Source organism: Haemorhous mexicanus, chromosome 4 (assembly GCF_027477595.1).
Source record: "Haemorhous mexicanus isolate bHaeMex1 chromosome 4, bHaeMex1.pri, whole genome shotgun sequence".
Lineage (NCBI taxonomy): Eukaryota > Metazoa > Chordata > Aves > Passeriformes > Fringillidae > Haemorhous > Haemorhous mexicanus.
The window spans coordinates 2,611,841-2,638,909 of record NC_082344.1 but is presented as its reverse complement, the minus strand read 5'-3'; the positions used below and the strand labels follow the sequence as shown (position 1 = coordinate 2,638,909).

Below are 27,069 nucleotides of genomic sequence, written 5' to 3'. Positions count from 1 at the left end.
ATGTGAATTTAGTGGCAGGTGAGAGTATAGAGATGTTACAGACACAGCATAGGCTTAGTCATACTCTTCTGCTGCACGTATCTTCTTTGAACTGCACTTAACCATGTGAAGGATTTCCATCCAGACAAGCAGAGGAAAGCTCCAGAATAACACAAACAGTTTATAGGCATTGTAAATAAAATAAACCCAGCTTCCATTTGGCAGAAGAAGGCCATTTTCAGATACATATAATGATACTAGGAGCATTTCTAGTGAAAGTACAGTTTTGGTGAAAGCCTGACCATTTTACTCCCTCACATATCCTAAAAATGCCACCTGGTTGTTTTTCATGGTTGTTTTTCGTCTCTATTCCCAATTTAAGGGTCAGGATTTTTTTGTGACTTGGGCAATGCTTCAGGGTGTGCATGGAATACGTTGTGTGCAGGCAAATAGCAACCTGCAGGGGAAAAATTCTCCTAATGATGGATGAAACAGTTCAGGCAGCATCCAAAATCATAACAAGTAGATAAAATGCTTGCTGTAATCAGTGGAATGGGGAGGTTAAAGAAGCACTGAGCATGAGTGGTGTGGAGACTTGGCACAAGCTTAGTACATTAAGGGACTTGGACTGATGTAGTCCTTGGTATCAATTTGGAGCGGTACTTGGTGATTTGTAATGAGAAAAAATTCTGTTGAATATAATTCAAGTCTGATAGCAAAATGATGCTGAAGATGGTTGCAGACATAGTCTAGAGCTTAGAAGCTGTCAGGGACATGGATGTCCTGTCACTATCAAAGCGGGTCTGAATTCCCACACGCCGTTTTACCCATCTCCTCCCACAGAAGTATTTCCACTTCCTACAGGATGAGGCATTTTGCTGTTTCTGCAACATATTTATTTGTAGGTTTTGTCCCTGCCCAAGGCTTTCTCTTTAGCACTGAAATACTGTCTGTCCAGGAGACCAGCCAGAAACCAACCAGGACCATTCAATATTCCAGTGACTTAATGTCCGGAATCTGCAACAGCTTTTCTGGTACCTTTCAATTGTCAGGCAAGGCCATAAATGCCACCCTCTAAAAGGTGTAATTCAGTGTCTCTGTTGCAAAGACCTCAGAGAAATGGCAATTTCTTTTTCAACATGTTGGAAGTAAATGCACAAAACCTGCTGTACACTATTCAGTCGTGATACTCAGATAATAAAATAAGCAAGCCTAGGGAAACTTAGTGCAGAAGCAAAGGCCTCTAGGCAACGATGTAATATAATACAGAAAAGATATAACTCAATTGGAAATAGCCAGCTGGCACTAATGGCTCATTCGTTTAGACTCATATTTCTGGGCTGTCTGGCTTTTGGTGAGATGGGAGCAAGGAAAATCACGCCTGCCTGCCAACAGCTATCAATAAAAGCACTATTAAGCAGAGCCCTGCAGCTCAGGGGCCACTCCAAACCACCTTGATAACTGGGAATGGTTTGAGGACACGGTCAAGAACCCAAGCTTTGTCTTCTGATCAGTTTCCTGTGGCACTGAGGTTTGGATAATGTGCCACTGCTGGTGGTGGGAATACACAGCACCTCACTACATCTGGCCACGACAGAGCGCTGTGCTCTGCGCACAGCAGAGGCCTCGTCTGTGGCCAGCCTGCACCAACTAAACTGCCTTTGGGCCCCTTGCCGGGCCTGACACCACAGCTGGGAATGACCAGCCCAAATCCAGAGCCTTTAGATGTGCTGGAGGAAGGGTGAGAGCAGTGGGAAGCAGTGGGCGCTTAACATCTGGCCAGGAATGGGCTCTAGCAGAGGATAACGTGTGACCCATCTATCTGGGCATTGCCATTTTGGGATGGAATGCGTCCTGCCTGCCTTCCTCCCTCCTCTCTGAGCCCCCCGGACACAGAAGCTGGTTGGCTTCTTGGTCAGGAACACAGGTTTGATTTCCATGTCCTACTCCACCTGCTGTGATCAAGCCCAGGCACCATTCATATGCCTACATTATCCCTTCTTCCATTGTTTGTTTTGTCATCCTCCTGCCTCACTTGCTTTGCCTCAGTATCCTCCTGAATGAATAACCTGATGACTTTTTCCTGGATGATCCTAGTTGCAGCACATCCATAGCCACACTTGGTACTTCTGATACTGTTACCTAGAGGAAGTACTACTAAAAATAATAATAATAATATCTCCAGCAGTGACAAGGCTATTATTATGGAGTGCCTAGGAAAGGGTGGCTGACTGTTTTTGCTGGCAGGTATCTGTGGCACAGTGGTTGTAGCTGTACACAGGAAGCACAGGGCCAGAGGAATTAAGTCACTGAATGTCAGAGTGAATGACCCAAAGCTCTCGGAAGCAAAACACAGAGAGTGAATGTGTCCTGTGGCACCAGTTAGAGATTACTCATAAAGAACTGTACGTGATACATGAATTTTGAGTTGGAAAGGACCTTCAAGTTCATCTAGTCGAACCCCTCTGCCATGTGTAAGGACACCTTCTGCTATCACAGGTTGCTTCCAAGCTTTGTCTAACCTAGCCTTGGACACTTCCAGGGATGGGATACCCGCAGCTTCTCTGGGCAACCTGTGCCAGGACATCCTCACCTTCACAGGGAACAAGTTCTTCCTAATATCCAATCTAAATCTGCTCTCTGTCCATTTGAAGCCATTCCCCCTTGTGCTGTCACTCCATGCCCCTGCCAAAAGCCCTTCTCCAGCTTGCTTGTAGCTGCTTGGCTGCAGTGACTTCACATGTATGTGCATTTGATGGGTTTTCTTCCTTGTTCTTTATTATTCTCCTTTACCTTTCCAAAGAGTAAACATAACCACAGCTGGAGCTGAGTTATCATGGAAGGGTCTGGGTTGGGTCTCTAAAGGTGGTTTGGTCCTGACCCTCGTTTAGGGGATTGGCTTCACCTGGGCCTGGGAATGTTGGGTAAGGTGCCAGGTGTTCCTCGTTTCCCATCAGGAGAGAGCACAGCTCCTGATTCCTCTGAGGGCTTTGCTTTGTACTCCTCTGAGGGGGAACTTTGAGGAATTTGCTGTGGAATTTGGGGTGCTTGAGCCTTGGTGGGAAGGAGCAGATTTCCTGTGAGCTCTCTACAAACCGTGAGTTTGGCCTCCGCGGCCTCATTGTACATTGTGCGGGGATATGGTGCGGCAAAGAGCCTCTCTGGGGGACTGGGATGGGGGGAAAGGCTGCCAGAAGCTGAGGAAGCTCCATGAAACCTTTTTTAAAAGTTCACGTTCTGCTGATCCAAGCTCCTGGTTGGAAAGCAGGGCTTGGGGGCCCTCGTGTGTGAGGGGGCTGAGGGGGCCCTTGTCTGTGAGGGGTTTGGGGGGCCCTCAGGCGTGAAGGGGTTTGTGGCAGTCTCATGCGTGAGGGGGCTGAGGGGCCCTCGTGTGTGAGGGGGCCTTGGAGGGCTCTCACACGTGAGGGGGATTTGGGGGGCTCTCACACGTGAGGGGGATTTGGGGGGCTGTGGCACATGAGGGGGCCTTGGGGGGCTCTCACACGTAAGGGGGCCTTGGAGGGCTCTCACACGTGAGGGGGATTTGGGGGGCTCTCACACGTGAGGGGGATTTGGGGGGCTGTGGCACATGAGGGGGCCTTGGGGGGCTCTCACACGTAAGGGGGCCTTGGAGGGCTCTCACACGTGAGGGGGCCTTGGAGGACTCTCACACGTGAGGGGGATTTGGGGGGCTCTCACACGTGAGGGGGATTTGGGGGGCTGTGGCACATGAGGGGGATTTGGAGGGCTCTCACACGTAAGGGGGCCTTGGAGGGCTCTCACACGTGAGGGGGATTTGGGGGGCTCTCACACGTGAGGGGGATTTGGGGGGCTCTCACACGTGAGGGGGATTTGGGGGGCTGTGGCACATGAGGGGGCCTTGGGGGCCCTCGTTCGTGAGGGGTTTGGGGGCGCTCCCGTGTGTGAGGGGGCCCTCGCCCGTGAGGGTTTGGGGTGGGCCCTCGGCCGTGAGGGGGCTGAGGGGGCTCTTGGGCATGAGGGCTCTGGGGGCCCTCCCTGACAAAGGGGCTGAGGGGGCTCTTGGACATGAGGGCTCTGGGGGCCCTCCCTGACGAAGGGGCTGAGGGGGCTCTTGGGCATGAGGGCTCTGGGGGGCCCTCCCTGACAAAGGGGCTGAGGGGGCTCTCGTGCGTGACAGGCTTGGGGGGCCTTGGTGTGTGTGGGGGCTTGGGCCCTCGTGCATGGGGTCGGGGCCTTGTGTCTTACACAGCAAAGTAAAGAACGTGGAGGTGATCTCACTGTGGCTTGGGGTTTTTTTGCTTCTTTTTTTTGCTCCTTGTGTGGAAGAGGGTTTAATTTTAAAAGAGGGTTTTATGGATGGAAAATGGAGTGTCAGTTTGCCAGGAGAGCTTCCACCTGTGTTGGTACACAGCTGCTCTTGATATTCAATTGGAGCACTCGGGCCTTTGTTTAAATGATGTGTTTCATATTTTGGGGACTTTGAAGTATGTACAAGTCACAGTGTGAGAGCAGCTTAGTTAAATGTGCTGGTTTATTTTCACAGTCTTGGAGTTAGATGTCCTTTTGTGATAAAAGTACTGCTGCTCATGATGCTTTTTTATGAAAATACAGTTTATGAGGGTAATGGATTTTTGTGTTGCTGGGGATTTTACTGGGTGTGTGCCAAGACTTTAATGCTGATGAGTTTTTTGTATGTTCAGCACTGTCCACACCTTGATAAAAGTAAGAGAGCTGTTGGAGTTTTTTTGTGGTTTTTAAAAGGTGCTGATTAGACTAAGTGTTTGTAGACCTTTAAGAAATTATGTAAATGCTCTGGTTGCTGTTGATTATTTCCACGTGTTCTTGGTCATCCTGGCCACACTAGAGGGAAACAAGAGTGTGAAAATCTTTCTTTGTTATCAGACTAATAGTGGTGGCTTACTCTCTATGGCAAATAGCTTTCTACATTAACTTTTGTTTCTCACATTTTTTTCATCGATTGATAAGTGCTCCAATACTTAATTGTATTGGAATGGTTATACAAGTGTGCTGTTGTGTGTGAGGTTCACTTCCAGCATCTCTCTGCCAGCAATGGTATGTCAGTCACTGCTATTCTGGCACCACTATGGAGAGACTGAGCCACAACTTAGCTCTGACTGAAGTTTTTAACTCATTCTCTCAGATGTGCATGTGACTGAGATGTGCTTACATGGGTTGCATTGTTTGAGCAAATAATTGTTCTGCCAATAAACTTGAAGTGCTGGATTGTGGCCTGTTAAAATCCTCGAGCAAGAAGCAGATGAACCACGTTGCAGTTTCCACCACTGAAGTGCCACAGGAGTTGTGTTTCTTCCTTCACCTGATAAGTAAGTAAATATATGTTGTGGTTTGAATTATGTTTGCCTAATTTCAGCCTTGTAACTGGGAAGAATCTGATATTGCTAAATGATTCATAGGCTGCAAGAAAAATGATGATAAGTTATTGGTTAAAAGTGAATGTTAAGCTGTAATAATGGAGTTTTCACATGTTGGGGGGAATAGGGGAGGAGAAAGTAATGTTGGGGATTGTATCTCATCCCTTTTCTGATTTAATTTCAAATGCTTTGTTTGATAAGAGTCTTGAAATACCAACTGAAAAAAATATGGTACTGTTTTTTTAGTTGTATTGATTAGTTAACTGTTCTGATCTTGTTGTAACAAACTCAAAGAAACTAAAGATATTATTAGAATAGTTGTGATGTCCTTGTTCTGGAGATGTGATTATCGTGTGCTGTGGAGGTGTGTGAGGAAAAAGGGGCATTTGAGTGAGTATCAGTTGAATTTGTACCAGCAAAGGGTGTAGTTATGCAATGCTTGATTTTGCTGGGTTTTTAATGAACTTCTCTGTTTCCATGAAAGATAGATAGCTTTGTGGAAAATGAAGTTAATAACTGTGTTCTTAGTCTCCACTGACAACAGCCTGTTGATTTGTATTGCAAAGGGAGAAGAATCAAATCCATGGAACAGTAACCTGGTCCCACAAACTTTAACTGCCAGTGGTCTCTCTGTGTGTTTCTGTTCATGGAACTCTATATGAGTGCTGCTACTGTTGGAGAAAGCCACAGAGAAAGTCTTGGGAATGTATTTCAACTCCACAATCAATGAGGGTTTTCAATACAGCTTCTCTAAGTCCTGTTTCCCAGGGCAGTTGGTGAAACACTTGAACTGCAGCAGTTTTGGATTGGTATAGAACTTTCTGAAGGGTCAGGTTGGGCTGAGCCCCCAGGTGGTCCAGCCTGTGCCTTAGCTTTACACCCTTCTCTGGGTTTGGTCAACTAAAGTAGAAATAGGAGGGCAGAAACTGTTTTAAATGTTCTTTGTTGATCAGAGAACGTATTTGTGTGACTATAAATGAATTTTAAAAGGGGAAAACTTCCGGGGAGCTTTACAGACTAGGAAGAAAATACTACAGATTTTTAAAAACCCCCAAAACTATTACAGAAAAACCTAAACCCCAGCAGGCTGGCAGCCAGTGGTTCTGGACAGATCAGAGCACAGAGTCCTCATGCTCTGGGGCTGCAACCTTAGAATCAGGTGAAGGGTGGAAACATGGGAGCACTCTTGAGTATAAATTAATACATATGTTCTTTAAATTCTAAAATTTGGAATAAGGGATGGGTAGGTTTTTGCTAATAGAGGAGGACTTGACTGCAAAAAAGAAAAACTCGTGGCTGTATTTTTGGGTTTTTTCTGTGAAATACTGATGGTTTGCTGCGCTCTAGTGGTATTCAATAGGAGTCTTGTGCGAGTCTCTGAGTTCTGCTCAGAGAAAGCTGAGGGGTTATTTCTGTCTGACCTCACAAATGTTCAGCCAGCTCTTTTAAGCTGTATTTTAGTGTTTTTCTTGTAGCACTGGAGATAGTAATGGAAACAGGTACTTTCAGATGCCCCTTGTGTTTTTCTCTGCGTGTGTGGGGTGACTGGGTGAGGAGGGATTGGGGGTTTTGTCCTTACTGCCAGTTCTGACTTAGATTAATACTCAATGTTATCAGCTCAGTTCTTCTGATTAGCACCAGTGGCTTTTCATTGTACAGCTTAGACTGTTGGTGCATGATGAAAAGGCTGGGACTGACTCACTACTTTGCATTATTTCAAGGAATGGTCCTTTAGGTGTGTGGGATTCATGTTTGTTTAGATCTCTTGCCCTTCAGCCTGATATTGTGCAACTCGGAGCTCAGGCAGCATCTCGTGGAGGAGGGAGGGCTGGGTGCAGCCTGTGTCACCTGGGATGAGCGGCTGGAAAGATTGTACCAGTAACTCCCCAGCTGAAGCCAGAGGGCTTCTGCAGATAGAGCAGTTGTTTCTGTGTACCATGAAAAAGAACAGGCTGTCTCCAAGGCAGCTCTCCTTATGTCCTCTCCAGAACTCAGGAGCAAATGTTGTAATTGACATCTTTTTGGGGCTCGTGGAGTGGGAGCTGCAGGCTGAGGTTAGTGGAGAAGGTCCAGAGCTACAGAAGGGCCCCCAGGCTTCCTAAAGCTCTCCTCAGAGAGGGGTCTGGGTGCAGGCACATCCAGGCTTTGTCCATGGTTTGTGTCCAAGGGCTTAGGCAGGTGTAACTGAAGCTTTACCCTGCAGGATTAAGGATGGTGAGCCATATTTATATGTGTAAAACAGAAATTATTTATGATAATATATTTATTTACACATTTGTAAAGTTATGTATTATGATAATGAATAGACTAAAAGACTTTAATCAAACTGATTCAGAGCGCAGTGAGGGTAGCTAGAACTGCTGGTATAGTGCACTGTTTCTGAAGGGATAGTGAAGTGATGATTCTAAAGCTAGTAAGCAGAGATGGGTATTGCTCATCCATTCCAACAACTGGGGGCCTGTCTTATTTCTCAGCCTTGAGGAATGACTTTGAGGGGAGATCCCACTCAAGGGGGAGGCATCTCCACAAGTTCTGGGAAGGGATGTGTAAGGAGCCCCCGCCATTTTACTCATGATGTAATTCTGATATTTCCTTCTGGGGTTCATGAAGCGAGAGGGTGTTGTGGGCACCACAGGAGTTTCAGACAGGTTTGTAGCACTTTTGCAGGCTATCCCATGCCTCTTTTTTTTTTGTTTTGGTTTGGTTTTTTTTGTGGTTTTTTTTTTTTTTACTTTAATCCTGTTATTCTGGCAGCTCCCTTGGAGTCCTATGGACATAACAAGAGATCTAAAATGATATGAAAAAGAGGAAAAGGTAATCCTCACAGTCAGCCAGTTGCTGGAACAATAGGGGCAGAGGAAACACCAGTTAATTTGGTTGAGATACTTATTTGTGTTTATTTGCTCTTTTAAATTTATTTTAAATTTAATTATAGGGGAGCAAGGTGAGCTCAGCTGTAGCCTTAAGCTCGGGAACAGCTCTGGTGGACCTCACGTGATCATCACTTGCGTATTGATTTAGTCAATAGACAAAGGAGGTGTTGGATTTATTAAAAAAACAAAACAACAAAACCACCACATCTTAATTTGACCAAAAATGATGTTGATTTGGTGGAGCAGATCCAGAAAGCAGGAGAGAAAAGGGAGTCAGTTGTTTTTGGAAGTAAATAGGTGCCCTCACTAGACATTCAGTGCTCTGGAAATGTCCTGTTGGCTCAGTGGGATAAATGGGTTCAGGTCTGTGCTGGGGCATGAGCGAGTTTGCTGTCTGGGGGTGGTTGTGTGGCTGCCTGTCCTTGTTTGGGCTGTGACTGTAACAGCTGAAGCACTGAGTTGTGGCTTCAGAGCCCTGAGGCATGCGCATAGAACGAGGGTTACTCCTCACACCCTTCCAGTACATCAGAAATGTGGTTTCTTATAGCTCACCTTACTCCCTTTACCTGCAGAGGCCCAAGTAACTCCCCCCATGCTCGATAGGCTCCTAGGCGTATTATAATCCTCTGCTGATGGCAGAGGTGGGAACCACAGCTGGCAGGGGGAGCGGAGCGGGACTGTGCCTATGGCTGCTGCTGCAGCTGAGGACAGGGTTGGGCCTGGCAAGACAAGCCAGCTCTGTGTAGGGGACGGGAAAATATGGCAAAGGCTGAGGATACAGCTGCTCTTTCTGGCACTGTCACTGCACTGACAAGAATCACAGCCAGTGACCTCTTTACCAGATATTTTGAGACCTGACAACTGTTGCAGCTTTGGGTGGTTCTCAAACAATGCTTCTCCTGCCAATTGCAGAGTCAGACTTGGGATATGGTGAATGTTTTAAGGTGCAGGTGAAGCCATTTGGGTTTATTCCCATAGGGAAATGTCCTGGATTTGGAAGTTGCCCACTATCAAAGGCCTGAAGTTATAGGCTGTACTGTGTGGAGTATATGGCTTATAGCTACAAAATCCACTGATTATCTGTGGCATGACCTGTCAGCAGAGAATTCAGTCTGTGTTTTCCAGCTCACTGAATTCTGCATCGTGAATCCGTGTGTTCTAGGAAGTGCCCACAGGATGCTCCAGCACTTGTAGTGCAATTTTATGGAATGTTAAGTAGAAATATAAAGTCATCTATGGAAGGAGACAGCCACCACCCTTTGGTGGTACCTACCACTAAGGCCATCAGGGACGGTGGAATTTAGTGAAGAGCTCTCTGCTGGTCATAGAGCCCCATTGATAGGGCTTCCAGGGTTTGCTGGGATGAGAGGCAGGATGTAAAAGGCTCTGCTAATAAAACCCACTGTTGAGCTGTGTTACGTTCAGACTAGAGAAAATCTTAGTTGATTCTGGTTCATATAATTTGTAGGCAGAAATAAACAAAGCCTTTTGCTTCTCAAGGTGGAAAGCAAGAGTAACTTAGTACCTAAATTATTGCTGCTACTTGTGAGGGCATATCAAGCACAAAGTGAGTCCCTGGATGTAATGAATTGTTTGTTTAAAAAAAAAAAAAAAAGGTTGTGACTCCAGTAAAGGTGTTTACTTTAGGCATTGAGGAGAAGTGACTAGTGTCTTACAGCAAAATAGTGTTTCTGTTTGGGAGTACTGACATTGTGGGGTGAAACTGATCAGTTTGGGATTTGAAAACAGAGAAAACCATTGCTAGCCTACCTCTGCTGTGTCTCCCATTTCCCCAGCACTGCCATGCTGTCCGGCACGGGCAGTGATGCTCACCCAGGAACATCCGTCTCTGTAATTCCCCATTAGTTATCCCCATCTGGTTTTCCCTGCTTGTCCTCAGGCCGGCAGGAGAGTTATGTGCTGGAGGGGTGGGGTCGTTGGCTTGCTGTGTGCGGGTTTGAGTTGGGTTTGTTTGATTGCTGGACTTGTTTACACACAGCTGTCTGTCATTGCAAAGGAGAAGGAAGAGAGGAAGGAGCAGCTTTTGGCTTAGGTCGTGCCCTTGACGAGGCATCGCTGTGTCTGTGACGAGCCAGCGAGCTGGGCACAGAGGAACTGTGACTCTGATGGCATTCCTGAGGTCCCCGTGCCGGCGCCGTCCCTCATCCCGCCGCGCCAGCAGTAAAAGCGAGCGAGCCACCATTGCTACATTTAACACTTGTACATTTTTATTTAGTTAAATCAGCCATTGTACACATTGCAGCTATGTATTGTTAGTGTTGTATCTTTTTAATTTTAACTAATACATGCCCTCATAGATATATTCAATTAGTGTTATCACCATGGGAACAAGATGCTGATTCGTCAACTTAAAATTCACTTCTTCTCACAGTATTCAAGTTCTCTGATAACACAGCAAAAAATCAAAATAAGAGGTGAATAACCATTATGCTGTTACACAGAACATCATCTGCACCGCAAATAACACAACAGAAATGCATTTCTTGAGAGCCCCATCCTTGAAGACCCTCCTGCGCTGTCTCTGACAGTCAGGAAGCCATGATGCACTGTGAGATGTTTCATCTGGGGTCTCATTCGATTTGGCTGCCAAAACACTTTTTTCCTTAAGCTCCTTTTCTTGCCTGCCCAAAAAGTGTCAGCAAGGCACCTCATGGTTCTGCCCACAGGAAGCCAGAACTCCAGAGGTGTTTCCATGCTTTTGGCATTATTACCTTAATGAGGAAGTGCCCTTGTTCTGAGCACTGAGTGAGTCATTAAAAAAAAAAAAAACAAAACCAAAGAACCCTATAATTGTAGAAGGCCAGATAAGCTTGGACAAAGGATTGCTCCTAGAAGAGAGGGTTGGTTTTGCTCTGGTGCTGAGTCTACTATTAAAAAAATGAGATAGCTGTTTAAAAGCATTAGGTTGGTATGTTTGTGTGTATGCGTGTTATGCTAAAACCCTACAGAGCTTCCTCCATTAAATATTAAGGTATAGAACACCCAAAACATCAGATCCCTACGTTCCCCGTGTGGAAAATAAAAGTGCAGACATGCTAACGTGGTTTTCAGAGGGTCGATTTAGAAATATATATATATAATATATAGTTACATAACAAAATATGAACAGAAACCGGCTGCTGAGGATTGTGAGCACTTGTTCTTTAAAAAACACTTAGATCAGAAGATAAAAACTGCTCGCTCAGTGCTAAGAGGGCCAAGAAGCTGACATGGTTCTAGGAGGGTTTGGTTTTGACCTTCAAATGCCACATGCGTGTATCGGCTAAGAGGCAATCTCGATAAAACACGGTGAATTAATTATTCTCCTTGTATAGTGGGTAAGTCTTTGTCCCGTAGTTATCTACAGTGCAGTGGCCAGCAGGAAGCACCCCCAGTCGGTCGGTGAGGTCGGCTAAGCGGTGATGGAAACGGGAAACTACCGGAGTTAGGATTGTTTAATACACCCTGCCACAAGTCCGGATCTATAGGCTTGAACACCATATGCGAACATGCCGCAGGTAGAGCTGCTTGCAACTTGGGTACCTAGTTGGGGAAGGTTTTCTTTCTTTTTCTTTTGGAAACGTTGCAGTGGCTGTGTGAAGGTGACTGCACAATTAATGGCCACAGTCAGCTGCCATTCATGTGAACAGCTTCGTTTTGCCTGACTCGCACAGCCTTTGCCTAGACCAGATCTCTACACAGTAACTCTTAGGACTCGGTAGCTCTGCAGCACTTCCTCCTGGGCCAGTCAGTGTCCGTGGTCCGGGTGGTACCGTTCCGTGATCTGTCGCCATTTCGCAGGGTCACTGCATCTCGCAACCCACGATGCCCACAGGGAGTGGGCAGTGAATGTTCTGCAGTCTCGTGAGTTCAAATACTCTGCTATTTACAGTTTACACGTCAACTCCTTTGTACGGTGCCTGTACACAGTCAGTGGAAGAGGCCTGTCGATGAAGTCTGCTTGGCAAGGGCCGTGTCGGTAAGCGAGCGCCAGAGCAAAGGGACAGGGACAAGTGGCGGCGCTGACAGGTGCCAGCATGGCGGATAAATCATCCTGCCTGAAGGATGCTATCTTTGGTCACAAATTAGCTCACAGGGTGAAAAATCATAACAGCACAAAATGCAACTTGGGATGGGGAGAAATGAATTCACTGCAGCTGCACAGGTAGGAGCGGCAGTGACGACTCTGCTACCCAGGGACGGTGACGGCTGCATATGGGAGGGGTCACGTGGCGCTGTGCAGGGGCGGCAGCTTCTCACTTGGCCTCCTGTGTCCAGTCCTCTTGGCAGAAGTGCCTGAGAAGCTGCTGGAGGTCATGCTGGAGGTCATCCCTGGGGAGCGCATCTGGGGTGTCTTCCAGCTCTTCTATGTGAACATGTTTTCCATAGCGGTCCTTCATCACAGTCCTCTTCTGTGTGCTGGCTTTACTTAGTATTGTCCTGGAACCAAAAAAAAGAAGAGACCTGACTTAGAAAGGCCACGGTTCTGGAGGTCTGAGAGAATCGTGGTTTGCAGGCTTTTCCAAGGCAGAGTTACGCATGCTGGAGAGAAGGCACAGCAAGGTGTAAGTATGATGCAATAGTCAACTCCTATGGATTTTTATCCTTTTTATTTTATATATTCTCTGTATTCTTTACACATACGTTTGCAGCCTATTATTATAACCCAGCTTCAGTATTTTCTTAGGCAGAAAGACAAAACAAATTCCAGGAGCCCTATGCTATCTTGGTATTCCTTAGAAACCAAAGTTGAAATCAGATTGTTGAGACATATTTTTACCAACAGAGCTGAGTCGTCATCCAAGGAGGGGTGGATTTAGAAGGTACCTAGAGCTGAGGCATTACTTCACTGGGTGTGCTTTCAGCTGGGGACTCTTGTCAGGTAGGGTAATTTGCAAAATCAAGAAAAATTTTGCATGCATCATGCAGGGTGTGCATCCTCAGGGTTTTCCAACAGAAATCCCTATATAAAGGTACCCCTGTTTACCACCCCGTGTCTGCCTCTTATTTCTAGAACCAGAGAGAAAGGCATCAAAGTGCATGGAGAATGGATGATGGATGCAGAGTGAAGGACAGATGCATGGAGAATGAAGGGTGGATGTACAGAGCATGGATGACAAGTGGAGAAAGGCTGATGAATGAAAGGAGACAGAAGAATGATGATTGGAGAGGGAGTGGATGGAGAGTGGATGAGCAATGAATGTATAGATGGATGAATGCTAATTAAAATTAGCAAATCGATAAAGACTGTACATGTGCAGTTCCAGGTGTGCATCCTCAGCATTTTCTGCCTGAGGGAAAGTGCACCTAAGGATCCTTACATAAAGGTAGCCCTGTTTACCACCCTGTGTCTGCCTCTTATTTCTAGAGGGATGGATGGATGGATGGGAGGGATGGAGAGTTGAATGATGAGGGAGACTGACTGATGATTGGATGCATGTATGGAGACTGGATGATGAATGAATGAGGAATGGAGGTATGGAGAGTTGGATTATGATTGGACAGTGGATGATGATAAGATGGATGTATGGAGATTTGGGTGATGATTGAAAGGATGTATGGAGAGTGGATGATGAACGGAGAGCTGCATGATGATAGAATGGAGAGATGGAGAATTGGATGATGATTGGAGAGTGGCTGATGACTGGATGCATGGATGGAGATTGGGTGATGAATGAGGTATGGAGAATTGGATGATTGTACAGTGAATGATGGTAAGATGGATGTACGAAGATTCGGGTGATGATTGAAAGATGTATGGAGAGTGGATGGTGAATGAATGAGGAATGGAGGATGAATGGAGAGCTGCATGATGATAAGAGGGATGGAGTGCTGGATGATAAATGAATGAATAAATGAATAAGGAACGCACCGCTTTGTGAGCGTGAAGTACTGCTAACTGCAAACCCTGAGCAGATTATCGCTAAGTGAGCGCGAATTACCGCTGAGCGCCAGCCAGTTACCACTAACCGCGAATTACCGCTAACCGCGAACAGATTATAGCGAAGGTGAGCGTGAAGTACCGCTAACTGTGAAGTACCACTAGGCGAGCGCGAATTACCGCTAACCGTGGATGGATTATAGCGAAGGTGAGCGCGACTTACCGCTAAACGTGAGAAAATTGCAACGTGAGCATGAAGTACCGCTAACTGTGAAGTACCGCTAAGTGAGCGCGAATTACCGCTAACCGCGAATGGATTATAGCTAAGGTGAGCACCAAGTACCGCTAAATGCGAATTGTCGCTGAGCGCGAAGTACCGCTAACCGCGAATTACCGCTAACCGCGACCGGATTATAGCGAGGGTGAGCGTGACTTACCGCTAACCACGACTTACCGCTAAGTGAGCGCGAAGTACCGCTAACCGCCAGCAAGTTACCGCTAAACCGCGAATTACCGCTAGCCGCGAGCAGATTATAGCGAAGGTGAGCGCGAGGTACCGCCAACCGCGAAGTACCGCTAACCGCGACTTACCGCTAAGTGAGCACGAATTGCCACTAACCGCGAATTACCGCTAACTACGAGCAGATTACCGCTAAGGTGAGCGCAAAGTACCGCTAACCGCGAATTGTCGCTGAGCGTGAAGTACCGCTATCCGCCAGCCCCTTACCGCTAACCGCGAATTACCGCTAAGTGAGCGCGAATTGCCGCTAACCGCGAATTACCGCTAACTACGAGCAGATTACCGCTAAGGTGAGCGCGAAGTACCGCTAACCGCCAGCAAGTTACCGCTAAACCGCGAATTACCGCTAGCCGCGAATGGATTATAGCGAAGGTGAGCGCGAGGTACCGCTAACAGCGAGAAAATTGCCAGGTGAGCGCGAAGTACCGCTAAGCGCCAGCCAGTTACCGCTAAACCGCGAATTACCGCTAGCCGCGAGCAGATTATAGCGAAGGGGAGCGCGAGGTACCGCCAACCGCGAAGTACCGCTAACCGCGAATTACCGCTGTCCGCCAGCCAGTTACCGCTAACCGCGAATTACCGCTAACTACGAGCAGATTACCGCTAAGGTGAGCGCGAAGTACCACTAACCGCCAGCCAGTTTACCGCTAACCACGAGATTACCGCTAAGTGAGCGCGAAGTGCTGCTAAGCGCCAGCCAGTTACCGCTAACCGCGAATGGATTATAGCGAAGGTGAGCGCGAGGTACCGCTAACCGCGAGAAAATTGCCAGGTGAGCGCGAAGTACCGCTAAGCGCCAGGCAGTTACCGCTAAACCGCGAATTACCGCTAGCCGCGAGCAGATTATAGCGAAGGGGAGCGCGAGGTACCGCCAACCGCGAAGTACCGCTAACCGCGAATTACCGCTGTCCGCCAGCCAGTTACCGCTAACCGCGAATTACCGCTAACTACGAGCAGATTACCGCTAAGGTGAGCGCGAAGTACCACTAACCGCCAGCCAGTTTACCGCTAACCACGAGATTACCGCTAAGTGAGCGCGAAGTGCTGCTAAGCGCCAGCCAGTTACCGCTAACCGCGAATGGATTATAGCTAAGGTGAGCGCGAAGTACCGCTAACCGCGAGAAAATTGCCAGGTGAGCGCGAAGCACCGCTAAGCGCCAGGCAGTTACCTCTAACCGTGAATTACCGCTAGCCGTGAGCAGATTATAGCGAAGGGGAGCGCGAGGTACCGCCAACTGCGAAGTACCGCCAACCGCCAGCCAGTTACCGCTAACCACGAGATTACCGCTAAGTGAGCGCGAATTACCGCTAAGCGCCAGGCAGTTACCGCTAACCGCGAATTACCGCTAGCAGCAAGCAGATTATAGCGAAGGTGAGCGCGAGGTACCGCCAACCGCGAAGTACCGCTAACCGCGAATTGCCGCTATCCGCCAGCCAGTTACCGCTAACCACGAATTACCACTAACTACGAGCAGATTACCGCTAAGGTGAGCTCGAAGTACCGCTAACCGCCAGCCAGTTTACCGCTAACCACGAGATTACCGCTAAGTGAGCGCGAAGTACCGCTAAGCGCCAGCCAGTTACCGCTAACCGCGAATTACCGCTAGCAGCGAGCAGATTATAGCGAAGGCGAGCGCGAGGTACCGCCAACCGCGAAGTACCGCTAACCGCGAATTGCCACTATCCGCCAGCCAGTTACCGCCAACCGCAAATTACCGCTAACCGCTAATGGATTATAGCTAAGGTGAGCGCGAAGTACCGCTAACAGCGAGAAAATTGCCAGGTGAGCGCGAAGTACCGCTATCCACCAGCCAGTTACCGCTAACCACGAATTACCGCTAAGTGAGCGCGAATTGCCACTAACCGCGAATTACCGCTAGCCACGAGCAGATTATAGCGAAGGTGAGCGCGAGGTACCGCCAACCGCGAAGTACTGCTAACCACGAGGTTACCGCTAACCACGAGATTACAGCTAACTACGAGCAGATTACCGCTAAGGTGAGCGCGAAGTACCGCTAACCGCCAGCCAGTTACCGCTAACCACGAGATTACCACTAAGTGAGCGCAAATTACCGCTAAGCGCCAGCCAGTTACCGCTAACCGCGAATTACCGCTAGCCGCGAGCAGATTATAGCGAAGGTGAGCGCGAGGTACCGCCAACCGCGAAGTACCGCTAACCGCGAATTGCCACTATCCGCCAGCCAGTTACCGCCAACCGCAAATTACCGCTAACCGCTAATGGATTATAGCTAAGGTGAGCGCGAAGTACCGCTAACAGCGAGAAAATTGCCAGGTGAGCGCGAAGTACCGCTATCCACCAGCCAGTTACCGCTAACCACGAATTACCGCTAAGTGAGCGCGAATTGCCGCTAACCGCGAATTACCGCTAGCCACGAGCAGATTATAGCGAAGGTGAGCGCGAGGTACCGCCAACCGCGAAGTACTGCTAACCACGAGGTTACCGCTAACCACGAGATTACCGCTAACTACGAGCAGATTACCGCTAAGGTGAGCGCGAAGTACCGCTAACCGCCAGCCAGTTACCGCTAACCACGAGATTACCGCTAAGTGAGCGCAAATTACCGCTAAGCGCCAGCCAGTTACCGCTAACCGCGAATTACCGCTAGCCGCGAGCAGATTATAGCGAAGGTGAGCGCGAGGTACCGCCAACCGCGAACTACCGCTAAGCGCGAATTGCCACTATCCGCTAATGGATTATAGCTAAGGTGAGCGCGAAGTACCGCTAACAGCGAGAAAATTGCCAGGTGAGCGCGAAGTACCGCTAACCGCGAATTGTCGCTGAGCGCGAAGTACCGCTCTCCGCCAGCCAGTTACCGCTAACCGCGAATTACCGCTAAGTGAGCGCGAATTGCCGCTAACCGCGAATTACCGCTAATTACGAGCAGATTACCGCTAAGGTGAGCGCGAAGTACCGCTAACCGCCAGCAAGTTACCGCTAAACCGCGAATTACCGCTAGCAGATTATAGCGAAGGTGAGCGCGAGGTACCGCCAACCGCGAAGTACCGCTAACCGCGAATTACCGCTATCCGCCAGCCAGTTACCGCTAACCGCGAATTACCGCTAACTACGAGCAGATTACCGCTAAGGTGAGCGCGAAGTACCGCTAACCGCCAGCCAGTTTACCGCTAACCACGAGATTACCGCTAAGTGAGCGCGAATTATCGCTAACCGCGAATGGATTATAGCTAAGGTGAGCGCGAAGTACCGCTAACAGCGAGAAAATTGCCAGGTGAGCGCGAAGTACCGCTAAGCGCCAGGCAGTTACCGCTAACCGCGAATTACCGCTAGCAGCAAGCAGATTATAGCGAAGGTGAGCGCGAGGTACCGCCAACCGCGAAGTACCGCTAACCGCGAATTGCCGCTAACCGCCAGCCAGTTTACCGCTAACCACGACATACTGCTAAGTGAGCGCGAATTACCGCTAACCGCGAGCAGATTATCGCTAAGGTGAGCGCAAAGTACCGCTAACCGCCAGCGAGTTACCGCTAAACCGCGAATTACCGCTAGCCGCGAGCAGATTATAGCGAAGGTGAGCGCGAGGTACCGTCATCCGCGAAGTACCGCTAACCGCGAATTGCCGCTATCCGCCAGCCAGTTACCGCTAACCGCGAATTACCGCAAGCCGCGAGCAGATTATAGCGAAGGTGAGCGCGAGGTACCGCCAACCGCGAATTACCGCCAACCGCGAATTACCGCTATCCACCAGCCAGTTACCGCTAACCGCGAATTACCGCAAGCCGCGAGCAGATTATAGCGAAGGTGAGCGCGAAGTACCGCTAACCGCGAGAAAATTGCCAGGTGAGCGCGAAGTACCGCTAACCGCCAGCCCCTTACCGCTAACCGCGAATTACCACTAAGTGAGCACGAATTGCCGCTAACCGCGAATTACCGCTAATTACGAGCAGATTACCGCTAAGGTGAGCGCGAAGTACCGCCAACCGCGAAGTACCGCTAACCGCGAATTACCGCTATCCGCCAGCCAGTTACCGCTAAACCGCGAATTACCGCAAGCCGCGAGCAGATTATAGCGAAGGTGAGCGCGAAGTACCGCTAACAGCGAGAAAATTGCCAGGTGAGCGCGAAGTACCGCTATCCGCCAGCCAGTTACCGCTAACCGCGAATTACCGCTAAGTGAGCGCGAATTATCGCTAACCGCGAATGGATTATAGCTAAGGTGAGCGCGAAGTACCGCTAACAGCGAGAAAATTGCCAGGTGAGCGCGAAGCACCGCTAAGCGCCAGGCAGTTACCGCTAACCGCGAATTACCGCTAGCCGCGAGCAGATTATAGCGAAGGGGAGCGCGAGGTACCGCCAACCGCGAAGTACCGCTAACCACGAGCAGATTACCGCTAAGGTGAGCGCGAAGTACCGCTAACCGCCAGCCAGTTTACCGCTAACCACGAGATTACCGCTAAGTGAGCGCGAATTATCGCTAACCGCGAATGGATTATAGCTAAGGTGAGCGCGAAGTACCGCTAACCGCGAGAAAATTGCCAGGTGAGCGCGAAGTACCGCTAAGCGCCAGGCAGTTACCGCTAACCGCGAATTACCGCTAGCAGCAAGCAGATTATAGCGAAGGTGAGCGCGAGGTACCGCCAACCGCGAAGTACCGCTAACCGCGAATTGCCGCTAACCGCCAGCCAGTTTACCGCTAACCACGACATACTGCTAAGTGAGCGCGAATTACCGCTAACCGCGAGCAGATTATCGCTAAGGTGAGCGCAAAGTACCGCTAACCGCCAGCGAGTTACCGCTAAACCGCGAATTACCGCTAGCCGCGAGCAGATTATAGCGAAGGTGAGCGCGAGGTACCGTCATCCGCGAAGTACCGCTAACCGCGAATTGCCGCTATCCGCCAGCCAGTTACCGCTAACCGCGAATTACCGCAAGCCGCGAGCAGATTATAGCGAAGGTGAGCGCGAGGTACCGCCAACCGCGAAGTACCGCTAACCGCGAATTACCGCTATCCACCAGCCAGTTACCGCTAACCGCGAATTACCGCAAGCCGCGAGCAGATTATAGCGAAGGTGAGCGCGAAGTACCGCTAACCGCGAGAAAATTGCCAGGTGAGCGCGAAGTACCGCTAACCGCCAGCCGGTTACCGCTAAACCGCGAATTACCACTAAGTGAGCACGAATTGCCACTAACCGCGAATTACCGCTAAGTGAGCGCGAATTGCCGCTAACCGCGAATTACCGCTAACTACGAGCAGATTACCGCTAAGGTGAGCGCGAAGTACCGCCAACCGCCAGCCAGTTACCGCTAACAACGAGATTACCGCTAAGTGAGCGCGAAGTACCGCTAAGCGCCAGCCAGTTACCGCTAACCGCGAATTACCGCTAGCCGCGAGCAGATTATAGCGAAGGGGAGCGCGAGGTACCGCCAACCGCGAAGTACCGCTAACCACGAGCAGATTACCGCTAAGGTGAGCGCGAAGTACCGCTAACCGCCAGCCAGTTTACCGCTAACCACGAGATTACCGCTAAGTGAGCGCGAATTATCGCTAACCGCGAATGGATTATAGCTAAGGTGAGCGCGAAGTACCGCTAACCGCGAGAAAATTGCCAGGTGAGCGCGAAGTACCGCTAAGCGCCAGGCAGTTACCGCTAACCGCGAATTACCGCTAGCAGCAAGCAGATTATAGCGAAAGTGAGCGCGAGGTACCGCCAACCGCGAAGTACCGCTAACCGCGAATTGCCGCTAACCGCCAGCCAGTTTACCGCTAACCACGACATACTGCTAAGTGAGCGCGAATTACCGCTAACCGCGAGCAGATTATCGCTAAGGTGAGCGCAAAGTACCGCTAACCGCCAGCGAGTTACCGCTAAACCGCGAATTACCGCTAGCCGCGAGCAGATTATAGCGAAGGTGAGCGCGAGGTACCGTCATCCGCGAAGTACCGCTAACCGCGAATTGCCGCTATCCGCCAGCCAGTTACCGCTAACCGCGAATTACCGCAAGCCGCGAGCAGATTATAGCGAAGGTGAGCGCGAGGTACCGCCAACCGCGAAGTACCGCTAACCGCGAATTGTCGCTGAGCGCGAAGTACCGCTAACCGCCAGCCGGTTACCGCTAAACCGCGAATTACCACTAAGTGAGCACGAATTGCCACTAACCGCGAATTACCGCTAAGTGAGCGCGAATTGCCGCTAACCGCGAATTACCGCTAACTACGAGCAGATTACCGGTAAGGTGAGCGCGAAGTACCGCTAACCGCCAGCCATTTACCGCTAACAACGAGATTACCGCTAAGTGAGCGCGAATTACCGCTAAGCGCCAGCCAGTTACCTCTAACCGCGAATTACCGCTAGCCGCGAGCAGATTATAACGAAGGTGAGCGCGAGGTACCGCCAACCGCGAACTACCACTAAGCGCGAATTGCCACTATCCGCTAATGGATTATAGCTAAGGTGAGCGCGAAGTACCGCTAACAGCGAGAAAATTGCCAGGTGAGCGCGAAGTACCGCTAACCGCGAATTGTCGCTGAGCGCGAAGTACCGCTATCCGCCAGCCCCTTACCGCTAACCGCGAATTACCGCTAAGTGAGCGCGAATTGCCGCTAACCGCGAATTACCGCTAATTACGAGCAGATTACCGCTAAGGTGAGCGCGAAGTACCGCTAACCGCCAGCCAGTTTACCGCTAACCACGAGATTACCGCTAAGTGAGCGCGAATTATCGCTAACCGCGAATGGATTATAGCTAATGTGAGCGCGAAGTACCGCTAAGCGCCAGGCAGTTACCGCTAACCGCGAATTACCGCTAGCAGCAAGCAGATTATAGCGAAGGTGAGCGCGAGGTACCGCCAACCGCGAAGTACCGCTAACCGCGAATTGCCGCTATCCGCCAGCCAGTTACCGCTAACCGCCAGCCAGTTTACCGCTAACCACGACATACTGCTAAGTGAGCGCGAATTACCGCTAACCGCGAGCAGATTATCGCTAAGGTGAGCGCAAAGTACCGCTAACCGCCAGCGAGTTACCGCTAAACCGCGAATTACCGCAAGCCGCGAGCAGATTATAGCGAAGGTGAGCGCGAAGTACCGCTAACAGCGAGAAAATTGCCAGGTGAGCGCGAAGTACCGCTAACCGCGAATTGTCGCTGAGCGCGGAGTACCGCTATCCGCCAGCCAGTGTACCGCTAACCGCGAATTACCGCTAACTACGAGCAGATTACCGCTAAGGTGAGCGCGAAGTACCGCTAACCGCCAGCCAGTTTACCGCTAACCACGAGATTACCGCTAAGTGAGCGTGAAGTACTGCTAAGCGCCAGCCAGTTATCGCTAACCGCGAATGGATTATAGCTAAGGTGAGCGCGGAGTACCGCTAACAGCGAGAAAATTGCCCGGTGAGCGCGAAGCACCGCTAAGCGCCAGGCAGTTACCGCTAACCGCGAATTACCGCTAGCCGCAAGCAGATTATAGCGAAGGGGAGCGCGAGGTACCGCCAACCGCGAAGTACCGCTAACCGCGAATTGCCGCTATCCGCCAGCCAGTTACCGCTAACCGCGAATTACCGCTAACTACGAGCAGATTACCGCTAAGGTGAGCGCAAAGTACCGCTAACCGCCAGCCAGTTTACCGCTAACCACGAGATTACCGCTAAGTGAGCGCGAATTATCGCTAACCGCGAATGGATTATAGCTAAGGTGAGCGCGAAGTACCGCTAACAGCGAGAAAATTGCCAGGTGAGCGCGAAGTACCGCTAACCGCCAGGCAGTTACCGCTAAACCGCGAATTACCGCTAGCAGCAAGCAGATTATAGCGAAGGTGAGCGCGAGGTACCGTCATCCGCGAAGTACCGCTAACCGCGAATTGCCGCTATCCGCCAGCCAGTTACCGCTAACCGCGAATTACCGCAAGCCGCGAGCAGATTATAGCGAAGGTGAGCGCGCAGTACCGCTAACCGCGAGAAAATTGCCAGGTGAGCGCGAAGTACCGCTATCCGCCAGCCGGTTACCGCTAAACCGCGAATTACCACTAAGTGAGCGCGAATTGCCGCTAACCGCGAATTACCGCTAACTACGAGCAGATTACCGCTAAGGTGAGCGCGAAGTACCGCTAACCGCCAGCCAGTTACCGCTAACAACGAGATTACCCCTAAGTGAGCGCGAATTACCGCTAAGCGCCAGCCAGTTACCTCTAACCGCGAATTACCGCTAGCCGCGAGCAGATTATAACGAAGGTGAGCGCGAGGTACCGCCAACCGCGAACTACCGCTAAGCGCGAATTGCCACTATCCGCTAATGGATTATAGCTAAGGTGAGCGCGAAGTACCGCTAACAGCGAGAAAGTTGCCAGGTGAGCGCGAAGTACCGCTAACCGCGAATTGTCGCTGAGCGCGAAGTACCGCTATCCGCCAGCCCCTTACCGCTAACCGCGAATTACCGCTAAGTGAGCGCGAAGTACCGCTAACCGCGAATTACCGCTAATTACGAGCAGATTACCGCTAAGGTGAGCGCGAAGTACCGCCAACCGCGAAGTACCGCTAACCGCGAATTACCGCTATCCGCCAGCCAGTTACCGCTAACCGCGAATTACCGCTAACTACGAGCAGATTACCGCTAAGGTGAGCGCGAAGTACCGCTAACCGCCAGCCAGTTTACCGCTAACCACGAGATTACCGCTAAGTGAGCGCGAATTATCGCTAACCGCGAATGGATTATAGCTAAGGTGAGCGCGAAGTACCGCTATCCGCCAGGCAGTTACCGCTAACCGCGAATTACCACTAAGTGAGCGCGAATTGCCGCTAACCGCGAATTACCGCTAACTACGAGCAGATTACCGCTAAGGTGAGCGCGAATTGCCGCTAACTGCGAATTACCGCTAACTACAAGCAGATTACCGCTAAGGTGAGCGCGAAGTACCGCCAACCGCCAGCCAGTTACCGCTAACCACGCGATTACCGCTAAGTGAGCGCGAATTACCGCTACCCACAAGCAGATTACAGCTGAGTGTAAAGTACTGCATTCGCTAACCACGAGCAAACTGCACATGTGAGCACCCCGCGAAGTACCGCTAACCGCGAGCAGATTACAACTGAGCGCTGCTAACCATGCTATAATTACAAGCGAGCACAAATTCCCGCTAAGAGATAATATGGTAATTCCTCCTCCATCTTTTCATTCACTCTCCTTCCTCCACTCATTACCAGCCGCCCATTTAATTATTCCTTATTCTTCCATTCTCCTGCTCTTGACTTGTTGATTTAGCATCCCTCCATTTATTCATCTGTTCATTCCCTGTCATTCATGCCTTCAGTCATCCATCATCCACTCATTCCATCTCCATCATCCACTCATTCCTTCCTTCCTCCACACTCCATCATCCAGTCAATTCATTCATCCCATCCATTCGTGCCTTCATTCGTTCTCTATCATTCATTGTCCAGTCATTCTTCATCATCCAGTCATTCCTCAGCCATCTCTTTATTCATTCTCTATCATCCACTCATTAGCATTCACCCATTTACTCATTCTTCAGTATTCATCCATTCTCCAGCCATTGACCTATTGATCTAGCATCCCTCAATTTTTTCATCATCTGTTCATTCCCTGTCATCCACCCAGTCATTCACCATCCAGCCGTTATTTCTCCATTATCCATTCATTCATCACCAGCATTCCATTATTCATCATCCATTCTCTCTCATTCATGCCTTCAGTCATCCTTTCATTCCATCTCCATCATCCACTCATTCATCCATCCCATCCATTCCTTCATTCATTCTCTGTCATGCCTTGTCCATTCATCCAGCATTTTGTTCACTCTTCATCATCCAGTCATTCCTCATTCATACATTCATCCCATGCCTCCCATCATCCATCCATTTATTCATCATCTGTTCATTCCTGGTCATCCAGTCATTCACCATCCAGCCATAAATTCTCCATCACCCATGTGTTAATCACCATCATTCATCCATCATTCTCCATCATCCATTCTCCATCACCTATTTTTCAATCAACCTTTTATCATCCATTCATTCATCATCCCATCATTCATTCATCATCTATTTATTCCCTATTATCCAGTCATTCACCATCCATATATTAATTCTCCATTACTCATCCTCCCTTCCTTCATTCCCCATCATCCATCCATTCTACATTCATCTATTCATTCTCCATTCATTCTCCTCATTTATTGATCTCCAGCCATTCTCCAGCCATCCATTCATTCTCCATTCAATTAGAACCATGCGACTTTGCTAAACTTACAAAGCTGTAGAAAATGAAGACCAGCCTTTTTATTAACCCCGTACCCACGTTGTGTGCCAAGTGCTTTATTTCAGTGTTGTGTACGCCGTTGCCGCTGCCGGGTTAGTCATTGCTTTAGTACCACCGCAACTAAAGCTTAGCAGGCACTCACTGCAATCCACTCCTGTGACTGGGTTAATTCATTTGCATAACACTTCATCAGCTTGTGAAACCAAACCTTTTAATTACTGATCCATCGTCTTTCTTGATTTCTTTCTCTACCAAAGCAGGGACTTGCACTGTCATGTGGTGACCTGTATAGCTCAAAGCCTCCAATGAAAACATAAACTTCAAATTACAACACACCCAAAACACCTGGAGTTCTTCCTACCTTAGTCCTTCATATTCACACAGCTCAATGCTGAGAAAATGCTGAACAGGCACCTGTAAGAAGCAACTGCATCCTTTCCAGCATCCCTCCCTCCTGCAGACACATGACATCCAGTGTCTCCTAGGGGGCAGTTTCATTTCGGTAAGGATTGTACTGAAGCATGTTGCAGCCGTGGCTCCAGACTTGTGCATTTACTGAGACAGTAGCTGGGCGCTAAGTGCTCCTTCCCAAGCAGTCTCTTTGAACTTTTGCCAGACAGTTCTTGCCCCTTGTTTGGCCTCCGTGACAAAAAGGGGACCAGGCTGCTGGTCTGGATTCCAGGTCACAAAACCCAAAAATGCATACCCACCTCACCTATTGCTGCACAGCTTTTATCTATTTATCTGTTTTTAAGTATTTATTTCAACCTCTACAACATGCTAATAAAAGGCACAAGAGACTGGATGCAGGGGAGGAACACAGCCATTTACCCAGGGTGGGGGCTTGACTGTAGCCACTTCTACAATAACCTCCACAGTGATAACACAGGAATGAACTTTAACTGCACTCACACCCAAGACGTCTAAGAATTTCACACAAAGCCCCCATGATGTTTTCTTTTAGTCTTAGCAAGCGCCTTCGCTAATTCTGCAATGCCAGCTTTCACTACACATTGTTTCTATATGCATATTTTTGTAACATTGCTGAGTATAAGAAGAGAGTGACCCTCAGCTTAGGACTGCTGGGCCACCAGCTGTGGTCCTTTCAGGAGAAGAGACTTTGTCCCTGGGGTTGTGGCCACACTTGCTGTACTGCTGAAATATATTCGAGTTATCTTTACCTCTTCAAAGTCCTCTTTGGCTGATGGAAGATCAGAAGCCAGGCTGGCATCCCCCAGGTGTTTCTCCGTCCTCTCTCCATGCACTACAGTGGTCTTTATGACCTTGCTGACTTTCCGGCCCTCCACTGGTTCGGACTGGAATTTGGAGGCACTAGAGAGAATGGCAGGTTCAGACAGGGTCACCTGCAAGGTTAGAAAGCACAAGTGAGATGAAGATGAATTCTACACTTCATGATGTGCACTGGCCAAATTAACTGCTGTGTCTGGGGGCTCCACAGGGTAAAGGGTAGATCTGCTAGGGTCAGCTTACTGGAAGAAAAAAGAAAAAAAGAAAAAAAAAAAAAAGAAAAAGAAAAATAGAAAACAGGAAAAAAGAAATAAAGAAAAAAAGAAAAAATAATAGAAAAAAGGGAAAAAGAAAAATAAAAAGAAATGTAAAAAGAGAAATTGGAAAAAAAAGGAAAACAGAAAAAGGAAAACAATAAAAAGAAGCCAAAAAGGAAAACAATAAAAGAAAATGGAGGATAAAAGGAAAATATAAAAAAAAAGAAAAATAAAAAATGAAAAAGAGGGGAAAAGAAAAAGGAAAAATAGGGGGGAAAAAAAGAAAAAAGAGTAAAAAATAAAAAGAAGACAGAAAAAATATTTAAAAAGGAAAATAGAAAAAAGAGGGGGAAAATATCAAGGCTTCTTTTCCTTGTTACTTTACTCCTAAAGAATTACTTCTGATGAGTAATTCCTGCAAGCAGAAGTACCAGTGATGTTTTTTACAATTCCAATAGCTGCTTGCTGCACCTTGCTTTTGTCCCAGCACTGCTGAAAGCACGCCCCATGGCCAGCTTCTGGCCCTCCCTCACAACTTGGTTGTGCTGATCCAGTTGCCTGTAGGGCCAGACAGTGAAATACGGCAGGAAGGCACTTATCTTTTCAGACTGTATTTAGTTTTAATTAGCTGGCTCTAAACCAGTTTTTGTTTAAATCACAGATGTTTTTAGGCTCTTCAAAGCAAGAA

General features: G+C 48.9%; 1 protein-coding gene across 23 annotated transcripts in view; it reads right to left on the bottom strand.

The window, feature by feature from the left end:
* Nucleotides 1–10,433: 10,433 nt before the first annotated feature.
* Nucleotides 10,434–27,069, bottom strand: part of ANK2 (ankyrin 2) — a 263,109-nt gene continuing 246,473 nt past the window's right edge. For all 23 annotated transcript variants that reach the window (XM_059843636.1, XM_059843633.1, XM_059843638.1 and 20 more), the window contains 3 exons: nucleotides 26,058–26,240; nucleotides 25,085–25,176; nucleotides 10,434–12,667 (listed from right to left, as the gene is read on the bottom strand). In XM_059843636.1, coding sequence (XP_059699619.1) covers nucleotides 12,484–12,667; nucleotides 25,085–25,176; nucleotides 26,058–26,240 — 459 coding nt within the window. In that variant the 3' untranslated portion in view covers nucleotides 10,434–12,483. The remainder of the gene's footprint in view (nucleotides 12,668–25,084; nucleotides 25,177–26,057; nucleotides 26,241–27,069) is intronic.